The following is a 23605-nucleotide window of genomic DNA, read 5'->3' on the forward strand; positions in this document are numbered from 1 at the left end:
AGTAAACTAGCAGATGGAAGATACCTGTTTCTCTCTCATTCTATAATTCTGCCTTTCAAATAAATAAATATATCTTTGAAAAAATACAAATCAATTTTCTAGCCGGCACCGTGGCTTAACAGGCTAACCCTCCACCTTGCGGTGCCGGCACACCGGGTTCTAGTCCCGGTTGGGGCGCCGGATTCTATCCCGGTTGCCTCTCTTCCAGGCCAGCTCTCTGCTATGGCCCGGGAAGGCAGTGGAGGATGGCCCAAGTGCTTGGGCCCTGCACCTGCATGGGAGACCAGAAGAAGTGCCTGGCTCCTGGCTTCGGATCGGTGTGATGCGCTGGCCGCAGCGGCCATTGGAGGGTGAACCAACGGCAAAGGAAGACCTTTCTCTCTGTCTCTCTCTCTCACTATCCACTCTTGCCTGTCAAAAAAAAAAATACACATCAATTTCCTATATAATGCCAACTTGTTTCCTGAACTAAATTGTTAGATTAACAATATGAGATGTCAGCACTCAGATATCTGATATATTTTTATAGGTTTAATATCTCTTCTTCATGTTGAAGGGTGAAATCTGCCATAATAGGTCAAGGAATAAAAATGTAAGTAATGCCTACAGCAATTACAGAATGAAAAATTCCGTGGTAATTAAGAATTCAGAGCATCACACAAATCTTTGCCAAGAGCTAAGTCCTTCTATCCCAACCCATGTCAGTGCTCACCAAACACGAGAGCTACACAGGCACTACTTGTCTCTGAGGTGGTTTAAAGAGATCGAGTGAGGATAACAAAATGCTGTTTCAGTTCAGCAATTATTTGAGGCTTTACTAAGTGCCAGATATTAGGGATTTCAATACGACAGGTTCTTATCCTTATGGGGCACACAGTCTGACTGAACTTCCTGTGGAAATGCATCGTTTGGCTTAGGGGAAGTCTGGCTAGGTACAGGGGTTGGGTTCTTTCTCAGGAAAGCATAAACCCCTGCTGTATTTATTAGACATCGGTTTAATCTTGGGTTCTTTTAAAAATCACATTTCTTCAAAGTGCTACACCATTCCTATATGACTGAGCATCACCTCTGAATTATTTTACCATGACAAACACACACATACACACACACACAGATAACCTGAAGGTTTTCTGCCAACTGGGAGCTCCTGACAGATGGGTAGCTGGGCAGGTGAAAAGGGTAGTTTTGAGGGGGCAAGAAAGCCAATCTCTGACCTCTCTAACTGGCATCTGAGTATGTGTCTGTGCCTAGCATGGGATAGCAGGTCCCTGATTATATATTCTGGCCCAAAGACACACGTTGTGTGCATACACAGGTGCCAGAGAACAACAGGATGCTAATATAGGAACCAGGTGATGTGGAAGTTGAAAGATTGTCAGAAGAATGCAGGTAATTTGAGACCTAAGTGCAAATCACCCTTAGACAGTGGCTTCCTCAGATTCAAGGATTCAGGTATTATTAACCGTTGCCTATGCCTTGTGTTGACTAAGGTTCTCAGAAATGGAGAAGCTTGATGGATCCAGGAGAAATCCGTCATTGGCTTACTCTCTCATTATGTAAATGATGTAGGTAATGAAGCATGACTAGCAATAACAAACTCTCAGTACACAAGATGTTACATTACTTTATTTTAATCATATGATTTATCAGGACAACAACTAATAACAATACAAAGTACCATTCAGCTCAACTGCAAATATAGGCAGTGACAAGTATCTAGTTCTTGGAAGAGTCACTTACTCTCAAGATCTGTCCAAACACATTAACCTAAGGACAAATGATAAATAGCAAACATGATTTTCACATTGCAGTTTTTTCAAGCAAGTATATACAGGGTGCAGTTCCACTGGTGGGTGGCTTCCACAAGTTCTTTTGGTTCCTGGTGCATCCATTCTCTCCACCTTGGGAAGAGATACTTCTTTCTGCACAGCAGATTTCCCTTTGCTGACATCCAACGTTTACAATGCCCTGTGCACGAGTATTATTCTTTACATTTATGAAATAGTAACATCAGAAGTGAAACATCTCTGCAGTACAACTCCTTGTGTCTGCCCACCATTGTCAAAGAACTTTTGGTTGCAATCATTTTCCTGCAACAACAGCCAAACTCAACTATTGGGTTTCAGCATAACACACCCTCTTTGTAGCTTGCTATGTTAACCCTTGGCTTCAAGTCCTGGTGATGTAATAAGGGTGGGGTGTACTGGCAATCAGTACATTTCCTTATCACCATTTACAGCCATTGAAAACCATGAGATTATTAATCTGAGTCTGACATACCTTCTCTGAAATGTTCACAGTGCAGTATTTTTGTGGCCTAGCAAAATTTTTCTTATATCATTAAAAATAAACATTTTTATAAAAATATAATACTTTCAATGTTTACATCGACAAAACCAGTTAGGAGTAACCTATGCCACATGCACTATACAGTAGTAAGCACAAAATTCCACAGGACAAAATGCCACAATAGTCTTGCTTAGAGTAAATATTCATCCAGGTAAAATAGCTAGAATTTTCAGTTATCTTTTTTGTTTGTTTCTAAGATATGTTTTGCTTAAGACAAAACATGTCTTATTACAAAACGGGAAGTCTTGTTTTCAATTTGTGAGGTGAGAAGTTGCCACCTGAGTAGGAGGCCAGGTATTTCTAGTCTATCCACTGTTTGTTTTACATAAGGGGTTGTGATGGGAGCCAATGAATCTTTTCCTTGGATGTATTTTGCTTTAAATACACGTGGAGTTACCTTTGAAGATATTTATCACCACAAATGACTTGTTTTGAGTCATCATTTAAGAAATTACAAAACATCTAAATGTCCACATTCATTAGATCAGAACATGATTTTCTCAGTTGATTTTTCTTTAAAAAATGTATTTATTTATTTGAAAGGCAGAGCTACAGAAAGGCAGAGGCAGAGATAGAGATAGATAGAGACAGAGATAGAGAGAGATAGAGAGAGAGTGATAGAGAGACAGAGAGAGAAAGAGAGAGAGAGAGAGAGAGAAAATATCTTCCATCTGCTGGTTCACTTCCAGATGGCCGTTAACAGCTGGAGCTGAGCTGAGCTGATCTGAAGCCAGGAGCCAGGAGCTTCTTCTGGATCTCCCATGCAAGTGCAGGGGCCCAACGATTTGGGCCATCTTCTACTGCTTTCCCAAGCCACAGCAGAGAGCTGGATTGGAAGTGGAGCAGTGGGGTCTTGAACCAGCACCATATGGGATGCTGGCACTGCAGGCGGCGGCTTTACCCACTATGCCATAGTGCCAGCCCCTCAAACAGTTGATTTCTAAATGACAACTAAATATTTCCCTGTGATTAGGCTATTTTATGAAGATATTCTTTATGACATCTATGTACAACATATGAATGTCCCCATGTCATGCTATTTTGAAACTCTGATGAAAGTCTTTGCCTCCAGATAGTCCTCCAACAAAAAGAATGTGTGTACAAAAGTTTAAAAGGGAATGTTTGCCTAATAGGCGAATGACAACGTCAGCAAGGAGAAAGGCTAGTGACCGTACAGCAGACAAAAGTTCTTGGAAATGTGGAAATTCTAAACGAGGTGTAGGCTCCTGGGCTGCCACAATTGTCCTGAACATTACCACTTCTTCTGAATTTTCTGTGACCCAGGAGCCCTCAAATCCATAGTAGTTCCCCACAGAAAACCAGGTGGGCCTCTGATTTTTAAAACATTCAATTCAGAACTCAGGGGTTGGACTCCAGTGGGACAGGAGTGTGATCCTAACTATAGGGTTGCTGCTGGTCATTGGTCTGGGGGACCAAGCCTCTGGTTCTGATGCTCTGTCAGATGAGAAATTCCTTATGGCCCAGAAATGCAAATAACAATACAAGGTCCTCTCATGGTGCAATTTTGGCAAAATTCAAAAATCAAAAAGCTAAAAAACATTTGATGACCCTTCAAAGGCCAGGCAGTGAGAACTGTTGAAGAAAGTACGGCTGTTGCTTGGATAGGACTGTGACGTATCCAGGCATCACGTGTCCACTGTGCTGTGCACGTTATCCTGCGAGGACAACAGGGAAGGATAGGGAGCCACACATTTCACGTTCACGTAAGTCGCATTCACGTGGACATAGTGCTCCCCAATGAAAGTAGAGAAGATTGCAGAGATCCTGGAGACCAGTTCTGAGAAGGACGGGCGCATTTCGGCTTTAGGGTGCCAGCACTTTAGCATCACTTCGTACCTGTTTCGGAAGGAAATGCTGTGAGAGATCCCCAAGGAGGCAAGCATGTCTGTGAAAGTCAAGACTATAAAAGGGACAGAGGGTCCTGGCAGAATTCCTACTTACAAGGCATCTGGGCAGTATTCGGGTTGCAGGAGTCTCCTGCCTTGCAGCAGGTACACGGTTATGTCAAAGGTGTTCACATCAGGGTAAGGTGGGGCTCCTCTTGTCATCAGCTCCCACAGGAGCACGCCGAAGGACCACTAGTCAAATGAGGAAGAGGAGAATCCAGATGAGATAAGTGTGTGACCACTCAATTCCAAATGGAAATCAGCAGGGTTGGTAATGAACGCTGGCTTAACATACTCATCACGACTGCTGTTTGAGACAAAAGTTTTCTTAAGAGCGATTATTAAGCTGTAGCTTTCAGGGATAATTGGATTGGATAAGGTTAGATGATAAATAAATGTAAAGTTTTCAAAAAGAACAGCTGGATGTACATGACGGTTAGGATTTCCTTGAGTTAGTATAGTTTCCAACTTTTCCCTTGTATGATCAAAGCACCAACACACTTCTCTCCTTTTCTCTTCCCATAGCTTTACTACATTCTTAGATTGGTAGTAGTAGAAGATAAAGGACACCTTCCAGAATTTAAATTGTGAGATTTCAAAGTGAATGTAAACACTCTTTAAGAAATGTAACCCTATCTAATCTAAATGCTGTTAAAAGAGAAGATCTAAATCAGTGTTAGTAAAAACCATAAATAATAAGACTGCTGGACAACAAGACCCCTATTGAACACTAATTTCAGTAGAACCGTGATTTGGAAATGTTGAAGTCCTAGATTAATATAAACCAGCTGCATGAGCACTTGATAGCAAGACCACAAGGACACGGAGAGGTTACGTGACTTGCTAGACATTCGTTAATACATCTGAATTCACACTGGGACAAACATTTAACAGTTCTTGACCCTTGGGTCTTGCTGGGTTTACTGAACTTCACTAAATATGCATTTTCTTGCTCTCAAGCATTCTACTCAGAATGGATGAGACAGAAAGATTATCTCTCCCTGGACACATGCCAAGGTGAGATTGACACACAAGGAGAGTAAGCCAGCATGTGCTGGTGCCCCTGTGCAGAGGGCCCAGGAAGTCAGTTCCTGCTTAGCAACACTCTCAGGCTACTCCAAGGCAAAGAAGTATATGGGGGAAGAGATGAAGCACCCCCCCCCCCCGAAAAAAAAAAAAAGAGAGAAAGAAAGAAAAAGAAACCTGGAGAAGAAAGAGAATCCAAACTAGACAGGTAGAACAGGAAATTATAAAATTAAGAGGCAAGGGTAGTGTAATACTCTGCCGGGACAATAAACTGCGACTGAAAGAAAGAAACTAGGTAGAGATGGGAGTTGCTGATACAAATTTCTGCTAATGGCTCTTTCCTTTTTGCCCAAGTGCAAGAACTGCTTAAGGCCACGGACTGGCTTGATCCAATCACAAACCACAAAACCTCCCCCTCCACTCCTGGGGGTGGGGGAGGGTGCTAGATAACTTTGCTATCTAATTCAGCCCTTCAAAGGCTGCCATAGCCTGAAAAACCTTGTGATTCACTTGTCACTGGGTTAACCTTCAAAGCATTCAATTCTATCTAATGAGTATTTATTGAACTTCGATCATGTACAATTAGGTTACTGCCCAAGTTACGGAACAGGTCCAGGGGTGCTTGAACAAGTGTAAGAGTACTGTGCAGGGGCCGGTGCTGTGGCATAGTGGGTAAAGCCACTACCTGCAGTACTGGAATCCCATATAAGTATTGGTTCAAGTCCTGGCTGCTCCACTTCCTATCCAGCTCTCTGCTATGGTCTGGGAAAGCAGAAGAAGATAGCCCAAGTCTTTGGGCCCTTGCACCTTCGTGGGAGACCAAGAAAAAGCTCTTGGCTTTTGATTGGCACAGCTCCAGCAGTTGTGGCCATCCGGGGAGTGAACCAGCAGATGGAAGACCTCTCTCTGTCTGCCTCTGCCTCTCTGTAACTCTGACTTTCAAATAAATAAATAAATTTAAAAAAAAAAAGTATTGTGGGGCTGGTGCTGTGGCGTAGCGGGTTAACGCCCTTGTCTGAGGCACCGGCATCCCATATGGGTGCCGGTTCTAGTCCCTGCTGCTCCACTTCTGATCCAGCTCTCTGCTATGGCCTAGGATAACAGTAGAGGATGGGAGACCCGGAGGAAGCTCTTGGCTCTTGGCTTCGGATCGGCGCAGCTCCGGCCATTGCAGCCATCTGGGGAGTGAACCAGCAGATGGAAGACCTTTCTGTCTCTACCTCTCTCTGTAACTCTGAACTCTGTCTTTCAAATAAATAAAAATCTTTAAAAAAAAGAGTATTGTGCAGAAAGCTGTTATACAGATCAGTAAGATAGTGATTGTGACACAGGGAAAAGTCAAAGATAACAGTGAGGTGCTGAGAAAGGCTTCAGGAAGGGTGACAAGAAGGCGGGTCTTAGAGGAGCAGGGGGGATGTGTTTTCTGGGCACGTGGAGCATGCAGGCAGAAAGTGTGCTCCAGATGGAGGAAGTGACCCCAAGGGCAAGAGGACACATGTGTTTTTGTTGAACTGTGAGCACTATAGGTTCCACTGCATGAGGACTAGAGATAAAGTTGAAATATGTCTATGCGGTGGAGTTTCTAAATGTTGCAGGTAGGTTAAACTGAAAGTGAGGGGACTTGACTTGGTGCTCCTGGAGACTACATCTATAAATACTCTGTATGCAGAAGACAAAAGAACATGGTGATCCACAATACAGAGGCCACTTAGGAGGTCTCTGATTCAGAACGGTAACACATGCAGCACAGGAGCCTATGAGGTTACACTCCTGAATCAGGGAGGTAGAAGACTATTTGTCATATAACAAGGCATGCATGGGAGTCATACCCTTTAAAAATATTATCTTACTTCATCCTTATAACAACTCTGCAATGTAACTGGCTTCATCGATGTTTTAAAAATAAAGAAACCAAAGTTCTGAGAAGGCAGTGAAGTTCTGATCAAGTCTCTCTCACTGATAGCCTAGGCTACCCGTAAGTTTGGAGATGAACTCCTCAAACAAGAGGGAAGAGGTGAGTCCGTCTCCAGGGAGTTGTAAGATCGGGTAGTAACCGAGTCCCAGAGGAGAGCTGTGGGACTCCTGGCACTGGGGAGGGGAGAGGGAGGCCGTTTCTAAGGAAAACACTGTCCTGTTTGCATCCCAAACTCCCACAAAAGCGCTTGTGACTGACAGCACTGTGGGAGGAGGAGGCATGAAAGAGAATGACCCAGACCAGCAAGAGAGAAGCTGGGATATGTGTGGGGCTGAGGGGAAAGATGTGGGTACAGTGGGGGAGAGGCAGACCGTGAGTGTGCACTAGGAACAACAGCAGCAGGTCGCTTTTACTTTCAAGACAAGGGAGCTCGGTCATTCATGTGTACTGTGTGGCACTGGCCCAGTCATTTGGGATGTCTGAGCAATGAGCGCATCTGAAGGCTCTCTGCCCATCTTTAGCCAAGGTGAGGACCAGAGCAGCGATGAGATGTCAGAGATGGTTGGAAAAAGCTGTACAAAATGACAGAAGGGGTCACTGCCAAGATAAGTGAGGGGTGGAGACTAGAAAATGTAACATTCAAGAGTGGGTAAGTTGAGAAGATAAATACAAACCAGAATTGATAAAAGAGAAAAAAGGATATATTGATAAAACCTCATCAACTGGTAAACTGATTAAATTTTCAATGAAATTAAAAACATCTGCTCTTGCAAAGACATTAGAAAAAGAAATGAAAAGGCAATCCACAGAGTAGAAAAGTGTATTTGCAAAAACATGTATCTGCCAATACATACATATGTTCAGAATGCATAAAAGACCCTAAAAATTCAATAATAATAATAAAGTCTGGAGGTGGCTGTTTGGTACAGGTGTTATATGTCAACTGATATGCATGCATCCCATCTCAGAGTGTCTGGGTTGGAGTTCCAGCTCCACTTCTGACTCCAGCTTCCTGCTAATGCAGACCCTAAGAGGCAGCACAGGTGATGGCTCAAGTAGTTGTGCCCTTGCCACCCACATGGGAAACCCTGATGGAGTTCAAGGCTCCTGGCTTCAGATCGGCTGGGCTCAAGCTACTGCAGGCTTTTGGGCAGGTATAAGTAGATGAATGATTTCTGTTTTTCTCTCTGCCTTTCAAATATAATCAAACACATAACAATTTAAAAAGCCTGAAAATCAATTCTGAAACTTAAAAAAAAAAATAGGCAAATGACCTGAGTAGACACTTCACTGAAGGAGACACAGATATGGCAAACAAGCACATGAAAAGATGCTCAATGTCATTAATCATTAGAGAAACAAATACTAAGAAGAAAATAAGATATCACTACAACCTAATAGAAGGGCAAAACCCTTGAAAATTGACCATAACAAGTGCTGATGAGGATCCTCAACAAATAGAACGCATATGGATTGTTAGTAGGGATATAAAATGATAGAGACATTTTGGAAAAGAGGGCAATTTCTGATAAAGGTGGACATACACATATTTTAGAGTCTTAATTCTAGGTATTTAACAAAACCTAAATAAAAATTATTTTTGACCTACAAACTTTTAAGCAAATGTCACAGCATTTATAGTTATATATAATTAATTGCCTAAAATCACCAAGACCTCAAATGTCCTTCAACTGGTGAATGGATATATAAAATGTGGTCCAGCTGTACAATGGACTCAGAAATAAAAGGAAAGAGCCATTCAACTGTGGAAAACAGTATGAAGTTTCCTTAAAATATTTAAAATATAAATCATGGCCTAGCAATCCTACTTCTGGGTATTTATCTAAAAGAACTGGAAACATGATCTCAAAGGAATCTTCATACCCATGTTCATTTCAGCACTATTCACAATAGCCAAGAAGTGAAAGAAACCTAAATATCTACCGACAGGCAAATAAATAAAGAAAATGTGGTACATACATACAATGATATATTATGTAGAATTTAAAAAAAGAAAGCTTTGTCATATGCTACAACATGGATACACCTTGAAAGCATTAAACTAAGTGATACAAACCAGCCACAGGAAGGCTGTGTGATTCTACCTAGGTTGGATATCTAAAGTAGTCAAACTTGAGAAAGGACTGATACATTAATAATACCAATACAACACGGACAACCCTCAAAACATTAAGTGAAAAGACACAAACTCAAAAGGCGACTGACTGTATGATTTCATTTACATAATGTTCTTGAAAAAAATAAAACTATAGAGGCAGAAAACATCAGTGATTTGCAGATCCTGGGGACAGGGAGAGGGGATGACAAAAGACACAAGGCAAGGTTCTGGGATGAAGGAACTCTTCTCTGTCCTGATGGTGGTTGTTACATAATGCATGCTTTGGTCAATACTTGAAGGAGGGTACACTGAAAAGACAGTAGGGTAAACTGTACAATGGTGATGCCATCATCAGAAACCAGGAAATGAGACATGCCAACATGGCAGGAAAGAATTTGATTCTGAGCATGGTAAGTTTGTGCTGCTGATGACACACAGGTAGAGAGGGGCAGAGTTGTTTGTCGCTGGAATGCTTGCAATTGTCGAGGGAGGCTGACCCTGGAAGCCAAAACTCATAAGGAACAGCTATACTGAGGAGGTGAGAGAAAGAGAAGCACCAAGGATAAAGAAAACACAGCGAGAAGCAGGAGACAAAGCAGATGGTGCAGTGTCCCAGAAGACAAAGGAAGGGTGGTGGATACAGAAAATGCTTCAGAAAGATGAGGCAGGACGAGGGCTGAGAAAAGCTGGCTGGACTGAACTTTTGAGAAGTAAGTGCAGACCAAGGAAAGAGCTTGCACTCAGCATGAAACATAGTATGAGAAATTTCAAGTGTAGGAATACTCCAATTTAACTGACTTAAAGAGTATTGGGACTTTAGCTGAACTTCATCCAGCATTGGCTAGAATGAGAAACTATCTATAAGCAGGCAAGTTTTGGCTTGTAGATCCTCAGCATCCATACAGCTTGGGACATGCTTTTGGAAATGTGCCACGTAAACTGCCAAAAGACTGTGATGTTCTCAAAGTGAATCTTTGTGCAGATTTATCCATGCAACAAGTAACCATTTGCCAAAGCAGCACTGTGTACAGATTACTCAGGTTCGGCCTTTAAAAAGTAAGACACAGTGTCTTTCGACAACAGGGAGACAGAAATAGCATCATCACATCTACAGAAGCTTGTATAAATTTCCAGTCAAGATTCTGAGTGGCTGTTGCTATGTGAGAAGTGCTGACCGTGGTGCCATGTGTGTGTGTGGTAGTAGGGTGTGTGTGGGGGCTGTCAAAACGTTCAGAATCCAACTCTTACCTTGAACATGCAAAATTTCATCAGATACTTTTTAACAGCTTTGCTGATGTATAACTTACAGATTATAAAAGGTGCCAATTTTAAGTTTAAAGTTGGTATGTTTAGTAAGTTTATTTAGTTGTACAGCTACTACCACAATCAATTTAACACTTCAGAAAGTTCCCTTATACCCATTTATAGTCAATCCTCACTCCCATTGTCAGCCCCAGGCAACTAACAATGTATGTTCTCTCTAGAGTTTGACCTCTTGCTAGAAATTTCCTATAATGAGAATCACCCAACATAAATCTTTTGCGTCTGCCTTCTTGCCCCTAACAATGTTTGCCACATGTTGTAGCATGCATCAGTAGTTCCTTCATACTGCTGAATGGCAGTATTCCTCTGTATAGACATACCACATGTTATCTGTCCACTTACCAGTTGATGGATGTTAGGATTGCTCCCAGTTTTTGGCTGTTAAGACAAACACTACTGTGATCACTCATGTACATGTCTTCATATGAGCACATGTTTTCATTCCATGTCTTTATTAGCTAGCTATTCATATGTATCTTTGGTAAAATGTCTATTCAAATATTTTGCCTATTTAAAAAAACTGGAGTATTTTGCCTTCTTACTATTGCATTGTTAAGAATTGAGTCAGGTTCTGGATGGCAGACTAACAGGCCTGAATAAACAGTATGGTGTTATAGGCTGGGTTAATTCTCCTTACCTTACATTTCACCTGCCATGACCACTAACCTGTCCTCACTTCCCCTTCTGCCCCTCACTTTGTTCATCTCTTTCAGAAACTTTCAGGATCAGAACCCCAGACATTCAGCTCCACTGTGTACTATCACCTTGTCTTATCAATGCATGTGGAAGTTGCATTCTTCCACCATGACCTGTGACACACTTATCCAGTCACCTCAATTTATTCTGTAATGTTCCCTCCACCTCCTCACAGGAATGGAAAGTCGACTTTCATTTGAAGACTACAGTTTGTTTAAAACTCTTATGAACATGGCCTCAGTGTTCGCTCTGGCTGACTCACAGGGAGGAGTATGCTGACTTCTTGCTTCCCAATATAGCATTCAGATCCCTATCTCATTATCTTTCAATAGCTGCCAACCCTGTATCTTTTCAAATCCACACCCTCCACCAACATTATTTTCTGCCTGCATTGTTTGCTGATATCATGGGCTTCCACTTTTTTCTTTCCCAGTTGTCAATCTTTGCGCACTTTTAGATTCACAGTCTTGTTGACTTCTGCATTATGAACAGACTAAGTGTACTCCTCACTCCGTTCCATGCCCAGACTCCTCAGCACATCTAGACTGAATGATCTGTTTGTCACTCTTCTGATGCACCCAGGAGGAACGGACACTGCTGATCATACTAGAAACTTTCTCTTCCTCTAGCTTTCATGGTAGTCCCTTCTCCTGGGCCATCTACCTCTTTGTTCTCTTTCACTTCCCATCTGTAGGTTCTCCTGAATAATTACTTTCAAACTCTCAAGCACATATCCCTAGACTTGACCTCTGTTATGGACTGAACTATATCCCCTGGAAATTCATATGCTGAAATCCCAATCCCCAGTATGATGGTATCTGGAAATGGAGCCTTTGAGAGGTAATCATGTTTAGATGAGGTCATAAGGGTGGGCTCTCATGAAGGAATTAACACCCCTGTAAGAGCGTCTCTTGCTCTTCAGCCATGTGAAAAGCACTCAGAGAGAAGGCGATGATTTGTAAGTTAGGAAGAGAAGCTTCACTGGAGAAGGTAACAATCTATAAACAGAAAGAGAGTCCAAGAACCATGCTGGCACCTGATCTTGGACTTCTTGCCTCCAGAACTGTTAGATTTCTGCTATGTAAGTCATCTAGTGTATGGTATTTTGTCATGGCCGCCCTAGCTAAGATACCTTTTCTACAAGCTGCAGATCCAACTTCCAAGTGCCCGATTGACCTCTCTGCCTGCACATTCTTCTCCCAAGTCTAACCCATCTTATTCAAGGACCTAAGCATTTTTTCTCCTGCTCCGGCTTTTTGCTCCTGGTCGTCACATATTTGTTCTTGCACCGGCATACAACTTTGCTCATCTTTGACTTTAATCAATTCTTGTGAATACCGTGGATAATACCTCTGAGATGCCCCTTTCACCAGTTCCTTTCCACTCCTACAGTTTCTACATTATTTCTAGTTCTACCTCTCCGTCGTTCTGCCTCTATTTCTCTCACATCGTCTCTCAGAAGGAAGAGGACTGCAATCTAATCTCGTTATATGTTTATGTTTCCCCATGGCCAGAGAATAAATTCCAGGTGTGCTGGTTTGGTTTTCAAGGACCTCTATGATCTAGAATAAATCTATTTTTCTCAACTTATTCTGCTAACTCCCTCTGTGCTCTCCCTACCTGCCCAATAACCGATAAGCACTGCTTCTTTAAAATTTAGAGATGCTTGTACCCTCCAGACCCTTGGCCTCACCTGGATTGGTACTTCTATCTGATCAGTTGCCCAACTTCAAACCTTTTTTCCCTTCAGGCTCATTTTAAGCACCAATATAACTCCATAAGGTAATAAGGGCAATGCAGTGGAGCTGATGAGTGTGTCTCCCATCCTCAGTGCTCAGGTACATGCCTGAAGTTTGCCTGTGAAAGGAGGATGATCTTCGCAGAGAAAGGAGGCCACTTTTCCAGGCAGGTGCAAGGATCATGCTCTCACTGCCAGACCTGCCTTAGCTACAGCTTCCAGATCTAATGTGGAATTCTTGCTGCCCTTGGGCTATGAGAGAGAGGGCTAAGCCCAAGTCCACTGTGTGTCAAAATCACTGATAGCCTCCTGGATGACAGGGGTCATTCATGGTTCCCCTCCAGGCTTTCTAAGGAGCCAGTATGGTACCCTACTCAATAAATGGATTTTAATAAAAGAGTACATTTATGGAAATATCCTAGGGGTATCCAGCAGACAACCAACATCAGTTTTACACATGAAGATAACTGGAATTAGCTGAAAATTAGTTTTTTTTTTTTTTTTAAATTGAGATGCCATAAAATTATAAAGAAAGTTGGGTATAAAAGTAAAAGAGGAGGAAGTCAGGGATGATCAGTACATTACCACATCAGATTTAGTTGTAAACTTCTGAGTTTGCAGACTTTCTAAAGCCATCCACTTCACTGGCAGTTTTGCACCTGTTTTGTTGTGTACACTATAGTATTCTTTATCATACATATCTCTGGCAAGACCAAAATCAGCAACTTTGACGGTGAATTTTTCATCCAACCTACAGAATGGACAAAAAAATTATTCCTGGTGGCTGAAACAGAATTATTTACAGCAATGCTGAATATCTACAGAATACAGCAAGTGACTTTGGTATCTGAAATCCATATCTCCTGACAGGAGTGTCTCATCTGGCCTCTACTGACCTAACACTAAATTATAATGGAATTCTTCAATAAAGATGCTTGACATTTCCATTATGAATTCAACAGGCTTAGAACTCATGAATGTTAAACATAAGAAACTCCATTGTGCTTTAATGTAGAATTAGAGAAGCAATAAAACTGCCTCTTCTCCCAGTTTTCCTTGGTTGTCAAACATAATCTACCAACTGACTCCCCAAAGGAATCACATATCTTCACCTGTCAACTTATTAGCAATACTCAGTTTTATGGGAAACATGGAGGGTACTTTTTCATTCTCAGGCTAAATTAGTATATTAAATTCATATAGCTCACCACTGAGGTAACAAAAATAGGATACACAGTAAAGCATCTAAGAAAAACAGCAAAGTTTAGTAAAAAAAAAAAAATCAATTTCCGCTGTGTGAGGCTGCATATCCTTTGTTTAAGCTGGCTTTTATGTTGTTACATCGACCAAAACCAAGGTAGGAAATTAATAGCACAGCTCTTTCATTCACACATACCATAAGTCATGAATCAGGGCTGCGCAGGGGAAAAAGCACTGAATCAATTACTAACTGTTGACTGTTGTGTTATCCAGCCAGGCAGCCAGACACAAATAAAGTTCTTTGTATATTCATTCCCAAATACCATTTTTGGTAGGGCTTCTGCAGGCTGACTTCAAGTCCACTCTTGGGAAGTCACAGTATATTGGTATCTGTGTTACCACTCCTCTCCTTTTCACTGTAAAATGCTGAAGATCAAATTCTCCCTAGCAAACACTAATGTGGCATGAAACCACAACACTGGGGGCTACTGGTGGGAAGGGCTGTGGGTAGCAAAACATACAACAGCTGTGTAAGACCCCCTATGGAGCAACCCTTTTAAATTCTTTGTCTGATAAAGCATGAAAGCCCCGCCCACATCCCCAAGGCTTACACATCCATTTAAAACTTTAATGGAACCAAAGGAGGTTTGCATAAAGGAGAAAACATCTGCCCTAGCATTCAACAGCTGGGGACAGACTCCTCCTTGTCACTTAAGGTGGACACATGGCACAGAGACTACTACTTACATACAGTTTCTTGCAGCCAAGTCTCTGTGGACAAACTTTTTGCTTGCAAGGTATTTCATGCCTTTTGCTACTTGAAGACCAAAGCCAATAAGATCTTTTACAGTTGGGTTCTGAAATCAAAGAGAGTCGGAAAAGCACAAGCTAAGCATCTACTGTCCTAATTTGGATCTCAGAATTTTGAAATGTTTCTAAGAATTATAATATTGTCTCAAATAACAGTTTGTGCCCAGTTGATAGCAACAACATTTTTGAAGTATGTATTGTATACAAAGTTTTTGTAAATGACGGCTTATCTTTAGACACTTCTGTAATGCATGTGTGACAGGCTCTGCTTTTCAGATAGTAAGGTGGAGAGGCTTAAAAATGTAGGTTTTATTATTCTTTGGTTATGATGAGGATAATCTGTCATGAGACAAGTGCCTGTTAATTACACTTTCCAAGGGGCTTGGGTACATGACATTATGCAGGCCACACAGAGGAACGCTGGGGACAGTCAGGAGCAAGGGGAAAAACGGGGCGAAAGATTACTGCAGTTTCCACCAGGAAGGCCAGGTGAGGCTGGGCAAGCAGGTTCAGGATTGGCTATTCTGAATAATTTCTGTAGGCCCTGGGATAGAAAGGCTGTTCCTAGTTGCTGGTGATGCCTGGCTATGGGATGGTTAAATATTGGGATAGCAACTGGAGGTTGCTAGCAGGTGGCAGGGAGAAAGGTTCTGGATTGGTTGGTTTGCATATGAAACGCAAGCTATGAATATCTCCAGGAATTAGCTAGCTTGGGGAGGGGCAGTCCCTCCAGCATCAGAGAGGCCTCAGGTGTCAAAGCATCAGATACACAGTAAAGATAGCAGGCTCAGAGAGAAATAAATCACCCCAAGCCACCCAGATGATCAGTAGTAGAATCAGGATTTTAACCTAAGTCTGTTAGTTCCAAAGGCTACATGGTTGTGAGATCTATCACACCAGAAGACCTCCCACAGGTACTGATGCACCTGCTCACTCCTGAGGAAGTCTTGCACCAGTACAGAAAACACGAGACCCCATTCTCCACAAACCCCATCCTGGAAACTGGCTGAACTCAGGACTGCCTGTAGGAACATAAGAACTGTATCTGAAATTACACGGTGTCCCTGTGGCTGACAACCCAGACCAGGGTCTGAGCCTGAGGAAGCAGTAGCTCTTCTTCAGCAGCCACTATGCAAGGCAGCCAGGGGGGACTCAGCCCTAAGGGGTGTACTGCCCAAGCATACAGCATGTGGTTAGGTCAGTGCCTGGTGCTTTAGGCTTCTCTGGAAGACCTCTCTGTCAGTGGTTGTCACCTGTACTTCCTGCCTGGGTAGTAAAAGGCTGTGGTGCTATTCTGTACTGGGTAACAGGAAAACTACCAAGCTTGAACTGGAGAAACTACTGGAGCAGGTTGCACATCTAGGACTGCTGACTCTTCAGGACAAGGGCAAGAGGGAAAGTGGGATCTATTGGGGCAGCTTTGTAAGGTAAGGTCGCAGACTCACTGCCCCGGAATGTTCCATTGCTTTGGCTGATCATAAAATATCTTTCTTGTCCTTGGGCTTATTTTCTCTGAGAATCTGACCCCAAGTTTATAAAGTTGTTTTTGATCACCAGTAAAGCTACTCCATGGATTCCCACAGAGACCAGGACTCCGGAGCCAAGAAGGAGGCCAGGGTATCTAGAGTTCTGTTCTGGGGACTCCTCCTTTCACCCTCCATGGCCCTGCCCTGGCCGATGCTTGCTCGCCCTTTAGGTCCTGGCATCATCATCATGAAGAAAACTCCCACTTGCAAGAGACTAAGAACCTTTTTTGAAATTGTGAGCTCATTCATCCAACAAATGCTTAACAACAGCCCACATGCAGAATATTCTTTTAGAGGTTTGGAGCCATAGCAGTGAACAAAATACACAAAGATTCTGACTCCCATGAGTTTACATTGTGATGGGATGTGCATGTACACATAGGAGTATTTAAAAAGTTTATGGAAAGTGGGTTAAAAGACAAGTTTACTTTGGTGAAAAAAAATCTTTTTTTTGGAAAAGATTTACTTATCTGAAAGGCAGAGTTACAGAGAGGGAGATACACACACATACACACACACAGATAGGTAATGAGAGAGAGAGAGAGACAGAGAATCTTTTATCAGCTGGTTCATTCCCCAAATGGCTACAACAGACAGGGCTGGGCAAGGCTGAAAGTAGGAGCCAGGAGCCAGGAGCTTCTTCCAGGTCTCCCACATTAGTGGCAGTGGCCCAAGCACTTGGACCATCCTCTGCTGCTTTCCCAGGTGCATTAGTCGTAGCTGGATTTGAAGTGGAGCAGCTGAGACTTGAACCGGCACCCATATGGGATGCCAGTGTTGCAGGCAGTGTCTTAATCTGCTAAGCCACAACACTGGCCCACAAAAAAGATTTGTTTTTCATCATATACACTGATATTTTGGAAGGTCTCTCATATGAGAGGTTTCAACTTTTTTCACTTCAAAATAAACTTATCTTTTAATTCCATTTTTCATTAACTCTTTGAAATCCCCTTGTATATATACCTAAAAGGATAGCTATTACTTATTCATTTATGGTCTAGTATAGCACTATTCAACAAAAATATAATGGAAGCCCATATTAGAAAATTTAAAATCTTCTGGTAGGCACATTTAAGAAAGCAAAAAGAAATAGGTGAAATTATTTTTCATAATTTATTTTTCAACTCAATGAATTCAAGTTATTATTCTTTCAAAATGTACCTAATATAAAAATATGTTCATGAGATATGCTGCCTTATTTTATACCAATATATTCAACACAATAGCATACTCCAATTGCACTTCTCACATGTGCCTCATGGCCACAGGACTGGACAGCTCCAGCTGAGCATGTCTGATGCGGGTGAGAGTGCTGGAGGGAAGGAAGGCAGGGAAGAGGAGACAGACCAAAGGCATAGGCTGGAGAAGGGCAGCTGCACTTTTCAACAGGCCAGGAAGGCTCCATTTTGAAGATGACATTAGGGAAAAGATTTGAAGGAGAAGAGGAAGTGAGATGGGTGGATATTTGGGGCAAGAGTGTTTCCAGGTAGACAGGGCAGCATTTACAAGGGTCCTGAGGTAGGACAGTATGGGATAAGTATGGGAAACAGTAATGGACTCATCTGTAACTAATTCTTCAATATATTGTAGAGTTAAAACTCCACCTACAGTGAGGCTTGCCCTGCCTCTATTTCTCCTGTGCTATGCTCAGTTTCTGGCATAGTAGGCACTCACCAATGACTAAATGTATCTATCGGGCAGATGGTAGAGCTAGGCTGCTTGCAGAGCATATAATAATTACTGTCTTCCAGGTAACACTGACTTCCCACTGGGATAGAAGGTTCTGAGATTCCTGAATGGTACCAACATTTTATACATGCATTTTGGCTACTCGTGTTTTAAAAGGCTTAAACCAGGCATATTTTGAAAGGACAGCTGGTTTACAGCTGGTTCTATCATTAGTAAGCTTGGTAACAGACTTACATGTGTCTCATTTCGAATGAAATTTCTGAGATCTCCATGTTTCATGTACGGTAGGACCACCAGTGGAGACCCTTCACTTCGAAGGCAGATTCCCAAGAGTGACAGGACATTGGGATGACTGAAGTCTTTCATGATGATCCCCTCAGTCAGGAACTGGGAAACTTCTCCTATATCAGTGATTCCTGAGAAATCCAACAGAGGAGATATTAACTTCATGATGGAGCAACAGACAACTCATCACTTTAGACAGGAAGGGCAAGGAAACGGAAAACCACGGGTTACATCTTGTCCTGAAGCCTCAACCCAGGGTACTCTTTTTACAACACACTGGAGTGAACAATGTAGGACTAGAAAGGTGGGATACCTCTTCTCACCATTCGTAAGTCACAGATGACGCTCAAATAACAAGAAAGAATGTTGACAAGAGAAAGCATAGCCAGTTTATTTACCTATAGTTTTATGCGACATGGAAGTCTTCTGAAATGAAGACCCAAAGACTCAAGGGGAGAACCATGTTTTTATGCTTAGATTCGATGGAGAAAGGACAGCAGTGTAGAAATGTGATTGGACAAAAAGCATAACCTAATAACAGCCCAAGTGGGGGAAACCAGAAGGCCTGTCTGTTAGGATTCTTCTCAGTTTCTGCGTGGCATTTTTTCCTGCTGGTTATGGGGCAGGACTCTCTCAGAATGAGGGCTCCCGATGTACTTGCAGACAAGGTAAGTCCAAGAGTTTCTTTTTTTTATATTTTATTTATTTTTATTTTTTTTTGACAGGCAGAGTGGACAATGAGAGAGAGAGAGAGAGAGACAGAGAGAAAGGTCTTCCTTTACCATTGGTTCACCCTCCAATGGCTGCTGCGGCTGGTGCACTGCGCTGATCCAAAGCCAGGAGCCAGGTGCTTCCTCCTGGTCTCCCATGCGGGTGCAGGGCCCAAGGACTTGGGCCATCCTCCTCTGCACTCCTGGGCCACAGCAGAGAGCTGGACTGGAAGAGGGGCTACTGGGACAGAATCTGGCACCCTGACCGGGACTAGAACCTGGTGTGCCAGCGCCACAAGGCGGAGGATTAGCCTATTGAGCCGCAGCGCCAGCCCCAAGAGTTTCTTGATGTCCAATTCTTATATAGAAAGGCTAGAGGAAAATATTTGGGTCTTAGGGCTGTCTCTAGGGACAGGGGGTCTGGTTTCTATAACCTGCCTTGGGAAGGAGGAATCTAGTTTCTATGGCCCACCTTGGAGGAGAAAGGAGGGCAGGAGAAAGAAAGGCAGGAAAACATCAAGAAGAGACCTTGCTTCTGAGGCTCTTCCAGGGCTTTTAGTTCAAAGTCCTCATCATGCCAAAGTGCCATACTTCTGAGCCCCAACAGTGTCACCCTATACTACATCCTCAAGTCACCAGCTACCCCCAATTTCCTAAGACAGCATCCAATCTGTGTCATCCAGAACCACAGGGTATCTCATATTGAAAAAAGGGCAGAGAAGCTGGCCATTCTAGTTCTGTAGTGACTGTGCAGGGCAGTCATTTTTTGGTAAAGGGACAAATAGTAAATATTTTTCGGTTTTGTGGGCTGAGGAGTCTCTGTTGTAAATACTCAACTATGCTACTGAGCCACAAAAGAAACCACAGTGAGTGGCTGTGCTTCATTTATGAAAAGAGGTGGCTCCTGTGTTAGCAAAACTTGATGAATCCCTTTATGGTGTCTAAGTACCCATTTCTTGGCATGACAGTTTCTAACCATTTCTGGATAGAGATACCAAGGGCCTGAAACAAATTAGCATTCACGAGGAGTTAATAGCTTTTATTTGATTAATTTGTCTAGTATCTTTTTGGGGTTCGTGACAGTGTTGGTATTCTTTTATAAATGCAATGCATTCTAAGATTTGGAAAAGCCACTGGAAGTCCACATGGATTAGAACACACATCAAGCACAGAGAAGGATTTCTGGGTATTATGATTGTTCTGAGTATAACTGGCAGGAGTGCTCTCTTACAAGGCAAGTTAACTATCACAGCCAGTAGTTAGGTATCATATAGGCTGTCTCTTTAATTACATCATGGTCAACCTTCCAACCACATTAACCATACAGGCTGCTGCTCGGCACAGAGATTTATATTAGGAAAAGCTGAAATAGTGTGCAATAATGTGTCTTGTAGGAAAAATGTCCATTAGTGCATTTAAGGCTTATTAAATCTGTAGCATAACTGGTTAACATTTTTCAGGCAGCTGCAAATTATAAGCAGTGAATTAAAAATGAGAGTAGAAAAAGTAAGCATGTGAGACCTGCTCATAAAGGCAGAGCCAGGCACACTCCAGCATGTGGTATACATTGGTTTGCATAGTACATTAATTTATGGCCATAATTATGACTCTGAGTCCTCCATAAAGACTTAGTTTATGTTTGGAAGAATTCTCTGTTTCTTCAACATTTCATCCTAGAAAGATTTTCCTAATAACAGCCAAAAATTTTAAGAAATGTTCCAGCATTAAAAGAGGGTAAGTTTCACTTACTTAGGAAGCTTGTTTATGTGGAGCCGTCTCATTCCACAAAAATGCGGATAAATGAGGTATTATCATACTTATGATTTTCCAATTTTCTGCCAGCATACTTTTCTCCTGTTTGTTTTATTACATTTTTATCTTTTTAGTGGGAGTTGTGGTCAAAAAATAATTATTGCCATGTCTCTGGGTAAAATGAGTCATTACTACTGAATGTGCCAACATGCTTCCAATACTTTCCATAGATGTCACTTGCAAAACAATTATTATAAGACCAACACAGTTAAAACAGTTAAGTGATACTTGGTTCATCCAATAACCTCATTTCTCCTACACCCTTACTTACATGGGCTCTGAAGGGTAATTTCAGAGGAAATACTTCAGCAAGAGTTTAGGTCAAACAGATTTTCTGAGTTAGACCCATAATTTCAGCAGTAGCTGATTTTTTCCACGTGAGAAAATATAAATCAACATTTTACTATAAGCTGTTTATTGTTTTACAAATCACAAATGTTTACTCCACTGTTACATAAAGTATAACTTACTATTCAAAGATTTCACAGCACAGTGAATTTTCTTGCCATCGTTGTCCAACAAAGTCCCATGATATACACAACCAAAATGCCCTAGGTGAAGGAGGAAATGTGGTTAGTGCTATGTAACATTTAACTGTGCCAATAGTTAAGTAAATTAAGGTTTTTCACGACCTTCATCTCCTTTTCTTGACATATAGGAACAATGCATTGTTTTTTATACTTTTGAGTAATAATACCACTCTATGTGTACATGTTTCTATTTTTTAAAAAGTTCAGTTGGAAAGGGAGAGAGAGAGAGAGAGAGAGAGAGAGAGAGAGAATCTCCCCAAATGCCCACAATAGCTGGCAATAGCTGGGGCTCAGCCAGGCACTGGGGACTCAGTCTGCATCTCCCACATGGGTAGCAGAGTCCTAACTACTTGAGCATCACCCGTTGTCTCCTAGTGTGTACACTGGCAAGAAGCTGGAATTGAGAGTGAAGCTGGGACTGGAACCCAGATACTCTGATACAGGATGTGGGCATCCCAGGAGGTGTTTTAACAGCAACATCAAATGCTCACTCTGAATTTGTGGACACATGGTAATGTAATACATTTCACTTGAAGATATAAGCAGTATGGTTATTTAATACATGGTTAAAAATTGTAGGTGATATGACTGTTAATAAAGGCTGATATAATGAGATATGAAGGCACACTGGGACCACTGAGAACAGGGGATAACATCTACCTTATAAATGAAATTTATTATTTTAAGGATTAAATTTATTTTAAAACATAGCAATAAAGTTTTACCCACAAGAAGAAATCTAATAAAATAAGTTCCCTATATTCCAGTAAACTAAACTGAAATGAAAATGTTACCATTAGAAATAAGGTTAGTATTATAGAATAAGGATTTCCCCCATTAGTCACCAGTTAATACGTAAGCCAGGTTGGCAGAAACTGAAAGACAGTTGCCCAAATGAAGAAAATTCATTCTGACTCATTTTATGCAATTCTCTCTGGTCTTAACCACATCATTTTCTCAATGGCAACCTTTCATCTAGTGGCAATAATTTTCACCAGACGTGCCAACCATCTGATGGTTGTGTAAGCCATTCATCAGTTAATTAATCCAGCCAGCTGCAATGTCCTGAGTGCCTAGTATGTGAGTGTCAGGCATTAGGCTATCCTTTTATCCCTCAAAGATGAAGAAAATAAAACCTGGCTTCTAAGTGCTCACATTTTACCAGAGCAAGACATACAAATAGACAGTAGTTAATATTTACAGAATTGTTAATGATTGTTACTTCAAAAAAATTTGCTATTTTAGCATCCTTTCCTGATTAAAAAGAAATCTAATCTTACAAGTATAGAACAGAACATAATTAGTGAGGACATACACTAAAATGGGTGCAATTACTGGAATTTATAGTCTGCTAGGAGAACCAGAGAGGACTCTGATGTAAGCCCTGGAAGCAGGTTTGTACCAGTGAAGCTGCTCTGAGGGAAGGAAGCACACGCTGAGGATGAGCCTCCCAAGCGTGCGAGGCAGCGGGGTGTGGATGCAACCACAGCAAACTGAGAAGGCCTTGAGGCCTTGTGTTCATATCAGGCAAATCATGCCATTAAGCTTCTCTCGCATCGTGCTGGAGGCCCATACAACCTCTTTCAGTTTAAGCAGAATAAAATGGATCAGAGGCCATTCAATATTAAGGGTAAAAGCTTTTTAGGGGAAAAAAAAAAAAAAGAGTGGAGTTAATTTCTTGGCTTCTGATTGGCTACTTTTCCTGGTAAATACTTCCTCCAATGCTGTTTCTGCTAGCTGGTATTGCTGCTCTGGCTAGCTTACTACCAACACTCATTCCTTTTTGTATAAATAAATTGGAGTGCATTGGGAGATGATATATGTCATTTCAGATCAGGGGAATGCTATAAATTCCCTGTCTTCTGATGCTATCCAGCAGTATACAAAGTGCTATAAACCAGGACGTGGTAGAGTTTGTCACTGTGCTCAGGGTAAAGACAGGAGGGAGATAGCAGTGAAAATATTTGAGC

General features: G+C 41.9%; 1 protein-coding gene across 2 annotated transcripts in view; it reads right to left on the minus strand.

Moving 5' to 3' along the window:
• Nucleotides 1-1608: 1608 nt before the first annotated feature.
• Nucleotides 1609-23605, minus strand: part of MET (MET proto-oncogene, receptor tyrosine kinase) — a 124251-nt gene continuing 102254 nt past the window's right edge. For both annotated transcript variants that reach the window (XM_062208292.1, XM_062208224.1), the window contains 6 exons: nt 21576-21656; nt 18533-18714; nt 15021-15130; nt 13659-13824; nt 4312-4448; nt 1609-4206 (listed from right to left, as the gene is read on the minus strand). In XM_062208292.1, the coding sequence (XP_062064276.1) occupies nt 3996-4206; nt 4312-4448; nt 13659-13824; nt 15021-15130; nt 18533-18714; nt 21576-21656 (887 nt within the window). In that variant the 3' untranslated portion in view covers nt 1609-3995. The remainder of the gene's footprint in view (nt 4207-4311; nt 4449-13658; nt 13825-15020; nt 15131-18532; nt 18715-21575; nt 21657-23605) is intronic.

Source organism: Lepus europaeus, chromosome 1 (genome assembly GCF_033115175.1).
Source record: "Lepus europaeus isolate LE1 chromosome 1, mLepTim1.pri, whole genome shotgun sequence".
In the NCBI taxonomy this organism is placed as follows: Eukaryota; Metazoa; Chordata; class Mammalia; order Lagomorpha; family Leporidae; genus Lepus; species Lepus europaeus.